A 12022-nucleotide genomic window follows, 5' to 3' on the forward strand; every position below is an offset into this window, starting at 1 on the left:
AAGCCTTTTAAATTCAATATAAAAAAAATACGAAGCCTTTTAAATTCAATATAAAAAAAAATACGAAGCCTTTTAAATTCAATATAAAAAAAATTCGAAGCCTTTTAAATTCAATATAAAAAAAATACGAAGCCTTTTAAATTCAATATAAAAAAAATACGAAGCCTTTTAAATTCAATATAAAAAAAATACGAAGCCTTTTAAATTCAATATAAAAAAAATTCAAAGCCTTTTAAATTCAATATATAAAAAATCGAAAGCCTTTTAGATTCAATATAAAAAATCGAAAGCCTTTTAGATTCAATATAAAAAATCGAAAGCCTTTTAGATTCAATATAAAACAATTCAAAGCCTTTTAAATTCAATATAAAAAAAATCGAAAGCCTTTTAAATTCAATATAAAAAAAATACGAAGCCTTTTAAATTCAATATAAAAAAAAATTCAAAGCCTTTTAAATTCAATATATAAAAAAATTGAAAGCCTTTTAGATTCAATATAATTTTTTTTAAAGCCTTTTAAATTCAATATAAAAAAAATACGAAGCCTTTTAAATTCAATATAAAAAAAAATTCAAAGCCTTTTAAATTCAATATATAAAAAATCGAAAGCCTTTTAGATTCAATATAAAAAATCGAAAGCCTTTTAGATTCAATATAAAAAAATTCAAAGCCTTTTAAATTCAATATAACAAAAATCGAAAGCCTTTTAAATTCAATATAAAAAAATACGAAGCCTTTTAAATTCAATATAAAAAAAATTCAAAGCCTTTTAAATTCAATATAAAAAAAATCGAAAGCCTTTTAAATTCAATAAAAAAAAATACGAAGCCTTTTAAATTCAATATAAAAAAAATTCAAAGCCTTTTAAATTCAATATAAAAAAAATCGAAAGCCTTTTAGATTCAATATAATTTTTTTTAAAGCCTTTTAAATTCAATATATAAAAAATCGAAAGCCTTTTAGATTCAATATAAAAAAATTCAAAGCCTTTTAAATTCAATATATAAAAAATTGAAAGCCTTTTAGATTCAATATAAAAAATTCAAAGCCTTTTAGATTCAATATAAAAAAAAATTCAAAGCCTTTTAGATTCAATATAAAAAAATTCAAAGCCTTTTAAATTCAATACAAAAAAAAAATTCAAAGCCTTTTAAATTCATTATATAAAAAATCGAAAGCCTTTTGGATTCAATATATAAAAATTGGAAGCCTTGCAAATGCAACATAAATGCGGGTCTAACAGTGCCACCAGACAAAACCAAGCGATTACCGAGCTACTTGATCACTCGAACACCGAAGCACTGCCGCATCAGTTTAGATGTTTTCCTGACAAAGTGTCAGCCTTTGTTTTAAAGTCTGGAGTTTAAACATCTTACACTACATCTCACAATCAATCAGTGGATTCTGATACACGATCGCTTCAATGCTGACAGCTTGGCAAGACTGCCAACTTCTGTACTTAGTCTGCAGTCTGTTGATGAGGTTTATGAGACAACAAATAATCCAGGCCACATGTTGTTGTTCACCTAAATGGTGTAGAAAGCACTAGAGAAGTTGAAGACCACGGTTCTTGAAATTTGAATTGTTTTGCTCCAGTAAATACAATATATCAGGTCTGTGAAGAAAGTGGCCACGACAGTCGCAGGCTGACCACGTCATTAGAGCTCAGTGATGAGGTGCTGATGGATTTCCTTCTAACAATTATTGCTTTCTACTGATCAAGTACACACCCATACTGAGGAGTAAGTGATTGTGAAATCACAGTCTCAGGTCAGTGAACAGCTTATTAGTAATGCTGAACGTTTGGTGGATCGGCTTTTCGTTTCTTCAAGCAAAGCCATCTCATCAGTGAAGGATTGTTTTTTCTGGCTCCTCATGATACGTTTCTACACTCCATCAATTACATACGCTGACAGCATGTTGATTTAAAGCAAGCAGCACTGTGTTGTTTTGCCTCTTGCTTCTTCCAACCTGAAATAGGTTGTAAGTTGAAATCCGAATTGGGTGTAGAACAAACATTGGCCCTTATTTTGTGTGCCATTCCGATTCTTCTGCTATTGTTTAATGTGTGTAAGAGATAAGGTAAGATGAAGCTGACTGATCCCAAAATGTAAGTAAAAATGTAGAGTAATTCTTATTTGGAAAGCACCTTTTTGCTGATCAGGGTCACAAAGTGCTTAAAGAAAAGAAGAATATGCACTTATAATACATAGAAATTCAAAAACTTTAAAAGGTCAAGTAAATGAGAAATGTTCTTGCTGTAGCAGCCTTACCCTTATTCCTCCACATCTAATATAACCAGTTTAGTGACACCACATCATGTTTCTTTCATTTCATATTTGATAAAAAATTACTGACAACAAAGTAATTAATATGCATTTACCCCTATGACATTTTTTTTTTTAAATTAATATATTTTTAAATTAAAAATGGAAATCTTTGTATTCCTCTTAAATATAGGTCAGTGTTGAAGTTATTTCCATCGAACAAACATTTGTTGATGTTTTTTTTTAACACTCTCCTCACACTAGTTCTTTCTGTCCTTGCACACCAGTCACACTCACAATCCTCTTTATGTAATGATGGGCAACTATAAACTATACCCAGAACAGATTTACATGACATCCCCCCTCCTTTGAGTCATATTTGCGTGTGTTAACAATATTCAAAACTGCAGGCAAATGTAACATTCATTGCTTTTCTTATCAGCTATTTGTAGGGAAGGTAGGTACGTACCATAATTTGGTAAGAATGATCATAATATTAATATGATATTAATATTAATATTCTCTACTTACCTTTGGGTTTGAGGCAGACTGCTCATTGACCGAAATAGCTGCCCAAGATGATGTGTTTTGATGAACCTAACGGTCTTTTAATCGTTCAGGAAGATGGATGATTCTCTAGAAATCACCCGAGCCTGATTATTTGTAGGTCCTCCAGTTCCTGCCGGTGTGTCCAGAGGAGAGCACAGGGATAATGATGACGAGGGCTCGATCCGCTGTGTTCTCTCTGTTTCATGGCAGGGAGGTTGGTCTTAGAAGAAGCCTGTTCCATCAATATTCTGCTATCTGTCTGGATCACGTAGGACCTCGGTAATATATGTGGCTCTTTGATTGTCCCTGAAGTCCCTTTCAATTTGACAAGCTGTTGGCCCATGGCTGGTAGGATTTTGCCTGTACTGGGACAATCCTCAAATGCTTTGACCATCCCTAGCCCCCAATTTGTTCACCACTTAAAGGTCATGGTCTGTGCTCATTTCGAGCTTGATCTTCTCCAGTTTTCAGGGTGACATTGGCTATGTTGTGTTAACTGAAACTTAAAATACTGAAACATAACAGGTCAGTCGTGATATTTCACATGGAGTGGTTGTCTGGACAGTGTGTATATTACAGTCAGTTTTCCTGGGCATGTGTAATTGGAGAATCTCTTACAGGTCGAGAAAACTGCTAAACACGCCTTTTCAATTTACGATAGTGCCTTTTTTGCATAGGTTAATATTCTGTAGCAGAACCCTGCGGTTTTCAATCCGTCAACATGGTGATGTAGTGGCACACCACCCATCCCAAAGCTTCAAGATAAGGTTTTACCTATTTGAAGCATGACTTTTCAGCAGGTCAGTGAGGGGACAGGTATCTTCCCAAATTATGGTCCATGCGCAGGATCCTCTTGAATACTTGGTACATTGGCTAGTGGCTGCATCTCTGTGGTAGCACTCACTTTTGAGGGATCAGGTCTGATGCCATATCTGTTAATCATTGTCCCAGGTAGTTGTGTCATTTTTGTCACAGGTGGCACTTTCTGTCAGGCTTGCTCTTGGCAGGATCTGAAAGAGGTTCTGGAGTATGTTCTCGTGATCGTCCTCCTCCCTTCTGTGTATGAGAATATCCTCCATTAACACCTCGACTCCTTCCTTGTATCCGATCAGTGCCAACATTTCTCACTGAAAAATCTCTGGAGATGTGGGCTTTAAGATGCCCACACCTGTGCTCTGGATTTTGTTCACTCTTTTAACTAGTCCCATGGCGACTGCGACAGCACGGACTGAGAGGTTGCTGCAGCTTGTTGTTTTAACTACTTAAAGACTTAGACTTCGACTTCCTTAATTGTCATTCTGGATTCACAAAGTGTACAAAGGACGAAATTGCGTTTGCAGTACTGGCTACTACAAGTTATAGAGTGCAAAGATTTAGAAAAAATACTATCTACTGCTTCTACTAAAATAGGTGCAAGAAGCAGTTTTAAAATCATTTAGAAACCTCACCATAAAAACCTTACTAAAGAGAAGTTAAACACAATTTAAAACTATGGCTGGAATAAAACAACAATATACGATCAACGCAGCATTCGCTTTGGCAGTGAACTTCAACATAACAACATCACTTAGTTCAAGTTCAGCAGTGAAAAAGCTGTTGTAGAACCAGTTGGTTCTGCCACGGAAGCTACGGAACCTCTTCCCAGAGGGCAGCAGGGAAAACAGGCCATGAGGGGTGTGTGTGGAGTCTTTAACAATATTCCTGGCTACCCCCCCACCAAGATGTAGAGGGTCAGGATACTCTCTATGGTGCTCCTATAGAAAGTGATGAGGGTGTGTTGGGGTGGACAGGCTCTCCTCATCCTCCGCAGGAGGTTCAGACGCTTCTGAGCCCGCTTGACCAGTGATTTGGTGTTTGCGGACCAGGTGAGGTCGTCATCGTCAACATGGTGTTTCATGACATGGTTGGAGGCATACCTGGGAACGCAGTCACGTGTCATTAAAGTGAATAGTAGGGGGCTCAGGACATGGCCTTGAGGGAAGCCAGTGCTGAGGGTGATTGTGCTGGAGCTGTGATTTCCAACTTGCACCGTTTGTGGTCTGTCGGTTAGAAAGTCAAGCAGCCATTTACACAGGGAGGAGCTGAAGCCCAGAGTTTCCAGCTTATGTACCAGCCCAGGTGTAGAGCGGAGGAGATGGCATCCTCGGTGGACCGATTTGATCGGTAGGCAAACTGGAAAGGGTCAGCCATGGAAGAGAATCTGTAGATGTTTTGGTCTTTCAACAACCTCTCAAAGCACTTCATCATAATGGGAGCCAATGCCACAGGTTGATAGTCATTCAGTGATGTGATATGAGTTTTCTTTGGCACTGGGATGATGAAGGCAGTCTTGAAGCAGGATGGCACTATGGCTTGGTACAGCGAGGTGTTAAAGATGTTCCTTAGTACACATGCCTGGTGATTTGCACATTCCCAGAGCACCTGCCCAGGTATGTTATCCAGGCCTGTTGCCTTCCGAAAGTTGACTCTTCTCAGAGTCTTCCGCACGTCAGCCATGTTAAGACAAAGTGCCTTTTCTACCTGATGGGGAACAGCTTTTGTCGCCAAAGTGTTATTTAATGCCTCAAACCTCCCAAAGAAGTTATTTAATTTATTTAGGAAGTCCACATCAACGTCACCCACAGGAGAGCGGGTATTTGAATTTGGTAGTAGCCCGTTCTTGGTATATTTCTGGTGTCACTAGCTTCCTGGAACAAGCCCTGGGTTTTTTTTTTGCTGTGGGCTCGCTTAACTAATCTGAAGGCACGGTTCAGGTTGTCTCTTGATGTTCTCAGAGCGTCTTTATCAGACTTTCTGATTAGCACAGGTGATAATGTTTCTCGTGGTGCTGACGTCCTCAGTGCATTTGTGAATGCATGCTGACACAGATGTGGAATACTCTTCGATGTTAATGTGATCGTTGCTTGTGGTCGCTACTTTAAACATGTCCCAATTCGTGCACTCAAAACAGTCTTGTAGTCAGACCACATCCTCACCTGCCTGATTTTAACTTTCTATTGATCAGCAGGGGCTCATAAGCAGGAATCAGCATGACAGATAAGTGGTCAGAAGAGCCCATATGGGGACGGGGAGCTTCTCTGAGTGGGTCCTCAATATTTGAGAAAGCCATGTCTAAAATCTTCTCTCCCACGGTTGCAAAATCCACATACTGGTGGAAATGTGGGAAGACTGCCTTCATGTTAGCCTGGTTAAAATCCCCAGCCACAATAAAAACACTCTCATTGTGGAACAATTGATGGTTTTGTACAGGACACTCATGGCTTCCCTTTTATTTGCGCTGGAGGGCACATACACAGTACAGCTGGTGACAATGTTGAACTCCCTGGGCAGATAAAAAGGACTTCAGTTTACCGTCAAGAGTTCGATGTCAGGTGAGCAGTAACTTGAGACTAGTTTAGCATTTCTACACCAATTGTTGTTAATGTATATACACAAACCTCCTGCTCCTGTCCACACGGAAAGTGACAAGCCCTTCGAAACTGTCAGTATTGTCTGGGATGGAGGACTTAAACCATGTCTCCGCCAGAATTAGAGCACAACAGTTCTTCATCGGAGATGATCCGCTTTGTTATCCAGGGAACGGACGTAGGAGAGGAAGACGGATGGAAGCTGCGTTGAGTATGGGTTAGCCTTGAGCTTAGCTGTCAGCCCACCTCGGCGTCCACGCTTCCGTCTCCGATTGCATCGCCTCCTCTTAGTCCTCCATCTGCAAGTGTTGCTCACACCGTCTGCGGCTCTGTGTGCCGATGGATATGTCCTACATAGCAGTCCGAGGCTACGTAAACACTCTTGAACAGATGATGTTATGGAGCCCCAGGCACGAGATGATTGTAGATCCAACACATGTAAGCGATCGTTTGCTGTCTTGGTATAAGCGTTAACCGATTTTAAGCAAACTACACAACGTATTTTGTAAAATAATAATAACTATATCTGAAACTTTGTCATGAGCCGTTGCAGCCAGACAGGGCGCCGCCATCTCAAGCTGGGAACTCATATGCAAGATACAGTATCAGCATAAAGAAGAGCGATCTGTCTCACTAAACTGTGTGATTGGTGGTAACAAATGGCCAAAAGTAATTAGTGGCATTCAACAGACAGTAAACGAAATTGATCTGTGATGGAGCCTATCGTAGATTCTTCAACGGAGAGGCAGGGGACACCCTGAACAGGACGCCATTTTGTCTCAGGGCACACAGAGACATCACAAAACGATCACACACACAGTCATACCTATGGACAATTTCCCAAGGTTCCCAATCAACCTCTGTATGGTTTTGGACTGTGGGAGGAAACCAGAGTGTCAGAAGGAAACCCACACAGCAAGGGGAGAACATACATGCTGTGTCTCAAATCGCATACTACTCTTAGTATGCTAGAAGTTAGTATGCATCAGTTTAGTGTACGTACTAACTAGTACGCAAATCCTCCACAGGTAGTATGTCTCAAATCAAACTCTGCTGCTACACACTAACCGGAGATCACATGACAGCTTCTTCTTCTACTTCTATTTAACGATGTTTCAATCAGCTGTTTGAACGCTATCGCCACCTGCTGGCAGCACGTATTGCAACTTTGGAAAAAGAAATAAAGAAAAAATATGAGAATCTAAATATTCACGAGATATTTAAGCTGAAATCAGCAGCGAAGACGTGTTTATCCTTCTACTGCTGCGGAAAATGCACCTGTAAGTTTATGAATATATATGCATTTATATATGATGTAACTTCCGTTTAAAACGTCACTAAGATGGAGCTGTTTAGTGTAGATAGTGTCCATCGAACCATACTCAGTTTTGTGGGCGTGTTAGTATCAATTTAGTGTGCATGGCGCACTAAATTTCGCATACTAAGAATTGAGACGCACTAACGCACTAAAAATACTAACTTTTAGTACACAAGTATGCGATTTGAGACACAGCAACAAACTCCACAAAGAAAGTTCACAAGATGGCTCCCCCCCACCTGGAAGCAAACCTTCAACCTTCTTACTGTGAGGCAAATAAGGTTTTGAAGATCGCGAAAATCTATCTTGTAAGCTGGCAGAGAAAATTGGATGGACCTAATTAAAAGTAGTTATTTTAAAAAGGTGATTCCCTCCATCTGGCAATAATCCACATTAAGTCTAATGTGTTTGTCTTTTTTTGTTTCACTTTAACCTTGTCCTACTCACAAAAGAACAGAAGCTTCCTGATTAAATTAGTTACTAAATGAGTTCCCCACCACAAATCATTTAAATAATTTATAATAAAAAACAAAACAAAAACAAAAGGTGTCTTATATCTTCTATTGCTCCCCCTTTCAACATGAAATTATAAAAAGGCTATTGAGATATGTATTGTTATGATTTGTCAATTAAATTCAATTTAAATGAACAATTAACTGAATGTCCAACCGTCCTAGTTTCATAATTATTTATGCTAATATTATACTCATCTCTCAAAGGATACGTCTCAAGTCTTACAGATTTATGATCGTGACTCTCTGTTTAGCATCAGAAAGTCGATGAAGGATGCTCTCATTGACACGGACTCTGCAGAATATCTGCCGCTCTGTCGGATACAAGGCGAGTTTCCCAAGAAATCTAGAAGAGGTTCCGGTTCTGGTGTTGAAGTCAAGAGAAGACATGCTGCAGCTTGACTGGACTCTGACGTCATCGCACATGCTCGATGTCTGCGCTACGTTCATCCCTGTGATGTGTTCGACAGCGCGTCAACAGAGATCCTGGAGCATACACAGCGTAGGAGTCGTGGTCAGATGTTTTAATTCCCTCGTTTTACTTCGGTGTTTACTCCAAAACTTCCCTCAAGTTCCAGCTGTAACCCACCGCTGGAGTGACCTTCGAAAGGTCCCAATGTGCTCTGCTGTCACTGCCTTAGTGATGTCATCAGCGCTGCATATCTGCATGTTTAATGCTAGCTCTATTGCAAATAAATCCTTTTCTCTGAATGATCTTTTCACAAGATAAAAGTTGGATTTATTGTGTCTTTCAGAGACATGGCAGAGAAAGGAAGGGTTTATTTATCTTAATAAACTCTGTCCTGCTGGCTGCACTGTTGAAGGGAAGCTCAACCCCTGTCATTGTGGGGGTGGTTTGGCTGTTGTTTATAGAGATAGTTGTTCATGCAAAGTGATTCAGTCACAGGAATACACTTCTTTTCAAGTCAAGTCAAGTTCTTTTGTTGTCAAATATGCATGTATTGAGACATACAGCATAAATGAATCGGTGGTCCTCTCTGACCCATGATGCAAAACATTAAAGACATTAAACTCTTAAAACAATTAAAGACTTAAACAGACATTAATTTAGACATTCAAGAAAATAAATAAAAATAAATAACCAACAAAATGAAATAAATAATCAACACATTTAAATAATTAACTAATAGACAGAATATGAACAAAAAAAAACAAAGAACAAAGTTAATGCACAGATAAAAGTTAAAGCAGAGATGAGATTGATGGTAGGACAGGGAGGGAGTTGAGTCTCCTGACAGCCTCTGTAAAAGGTGTGCATCATGAGTCTCAGATGATCATAGTTGGTTCTACTTCATGCTGATAACATCTCATCTTGCTCTGCTAAAGAACTTTTAACTTTAACTGAAGCCTTTAATGTTGGTGTCTCTGAACACACTAACCAAAAAGGCCACATTTTAGACTTGGTTTTTACTCTTGGCCTGAACATTTCTAATGTATCTGTACATGATGTCCATCTGAATGATCATTCTCTTTTTTTGTTTATTCTGGACTTCATCCCTGAACATAAGCCCTTGAAAGTTAGGTCTCAGAGGCATGTCATCTCAGCCAATACTGCAGACAGTTTTTCTGCTATGTTTGACCCTCTTTCTTTTAACGATTGCCTTAACGTAGACAATTTAATTCACTAATCATTGTGTTGATATACTGGATCAGGTCGCACCTGTTAAATCGAACTTGACAATTCAGAAAAAACGGTGCTCTTGGACGAAAGAAGATCTCCTTAGTCTAAAGTGACTTTGTCTCTGGAAGTCCACTGAACTTGAGGTAAACAGAGTTGTGGTCACAGTTAATACTCTTACTACATCTGAGGGACACTAAGCCAGCAGGGCAGGCTAGAGGGCTCACCCTAAAAAAATATTTCCATCTTTTACTCAATCTTTTCTCATCTCCCTGAAGACAAGATTGACTGAATTGCTTTACAATCAGTTCTCATTGATCTCAAAAGCCATCCTGCCTCACGTACCTCCAACTCCTCAGGCTTTCTCTTTGTCTATTCATCAGATGACTGTCAGGAGAATTCACAGTAGAGTTGTTGTGGTAGAGGCCCACACATTATACAATCTCCTGCAGCTTCGAGGGGGGCGCCTTCTTTACACATGGTAAATACAGTAGTTTACGGAGCAGTCTCTGCTGAAATCTTCTTCTTTTTCTTTTCGGCTGCTCCCTTCAGGGGTCGCCACAGCGAATCAACCTCCTCCATCTAACCCTGGTCTCTGTATCCCCCTCTCTCACACCAACCAACTTCATGTCCTCTTTCACTACAGCCATAAACCTTCTCTTTGGTCTTCCTCTAGACCTCCTGCCTGGCAGTTCCAACCCAAGCATCCTTCTACCAACATACTCACTATCCCTCCTCTGTATATGAGCAAACCATCTCATCCTGGCCTCTCTGACCTTATCTCCAAAACATCTAACATGTGCTGTTCTTCTGATCGACTCATTCCTGATCCTATCCACCTTCATCTCTCCCAAAGAGAACCTCAGTATATTCATCTCTGTTACCTCCAGGTCTTCTTCCTGCCTCTTCCTCAGTGTCACTTTCTCTAGACCTACAGCATTGCTGGTCTCATCACTGTCTAGTATATCTTTCCTTTCATTCTGGCTGATACTCTTTTATCACACATTACCCCTGACACTTTTCACCACCCATTCCTCCAACCTTGAAGATGTTTCTTCACTTTTTTTTCCACTAGTCTCTGCTGAAATCATCTATCCTACTTTGAAGTTAGACCAGTTTTAAATGTGGAAACCAGTTTGTGTTTACAAAAAAAATGTAAACACTTTACCATGTTTAGGAAGCAGAACATCCAAATGAAAACAATTGCAAACAATGGCCATCCGGATCTGATCATTGATCTGTTTGGTGAATAGTTTAAAATGTGTCTTTTGATGTGATAACTTAAGGCAATTTTTATAGACCTGAAGTTTTCATTTAATTTTTTAATGACAAAAAACAAAAAACATCGTCATCATGATAGAAACTGAAGTTTGCAGGCAAAACTTGGGTCAAATCATGAATACAGCAGAAAGTGAACCACTATAACTGCATCTATTCACAAAATGAAAGTGTTTATAGGGTGCAAAGGGTAGAAAGCTTTGTTAAATGTGTACATTTTGTGACTCTGACGATGTTAAACATTACCATGTAAGTGCCGCCTTTGCTGTCTGGGATTGTGCCGGTTTCTACAAGATCTATTTTCTGATATATAGATGCCAAGCTGCAAACCACAGAACATCGCTTTTGATAACCTTTCTTCTTTTTTCAACAGTTAAAGATTGTTTAATGAAGCTCTGTTTCTGCCCTTCCTTTTAAAGTAAAAATACAGTTCTTGGTAAATTTTCTCTTTAAAGTAAAGAAGCAGTGACAAAACACAGTAAAGTATTTTAAACTTGATTTTATTTGAAGAAATGATTGTCTGTACACAGAGAGCTAATGCCTTGTTTGTTTGACAGGTGGGATCTTTGAGTCAGTTGAGAGTGGTCCATCAGGTGCTGAGGAACTAGCTTTTAAATTTGCTCTGAACACAATCAACAGGAACAGAACCTTGCTGCCAAACACCACACTCACCTATGACATCCAAAGGATAAACATCTACGACAGCTTTGAGGCATCCAGAAAAGGTAACAGACTTTCAATTAAATCGTGATTTCTAAACCTGTCTATTCAAGTTGTGTGCTGTTATACTGAAGCTGTATTACATCGTGGACACTGACTCTGTCAGCGGGGAACGTTTTTTGCTTTCCTGGCTGAGATGATGAAATTTTAATTGGGCCATGAGGGAATAGAAGGGAATAGAAAGCAATTTTAATCTAAATAGGGATAATTGATTAGTTCTAGTTTACAATTCTTTTTTCAATAAAGCCAATGGTTTTTCTAAAAATCGTCTTCGCAAATGTCGAATGAACGTGTTGCCAAGCTAATACAGAGATGCGGACTCATGTTCCAGA

The 12022-nt window shown here is 39.0% G+C and overlaps 1 protein-coding gene across 2 annotated transcripts in view; it reads left to right on the plus strand.

Moving 5' to 3' along the window:
• Positions 1 to 12022, plus strand: part of LOC148067014 (glutamate receptor ionotropic, kainate 2-like) — a 150224-nt gene that overhangs the window by 37980 nt on the left and 100222 nt on the right. For both annotated transcript variants that reach the window (XM_087806597.1, XM_087806599.1), the window contains exon 2: positions 11528 to 11695. In XM_087806597.1, coding sequence (XP_087662723.1) covers positions 11528 to 11695 — 168 coding nt within the window. The remainder of the gene's footprint in view (positions 1 to 11527; positions 11696 to 12022) is intronic.

The sequence above is a fragment of the Callionymus lyra genome, chromosome 13 (genome assembly GCF_982586985.1).
Source record: "Callionymus lyra chromosome 13, fCalLyr1.hap1.1, whole genome shotgun sequence".
Lineage (NCBI taxonomy): Eukaryota > Metazoa > Chordata > Actinopteri > Syngnathiformes > Callionymidae > Callionymus > Callionymus lyra.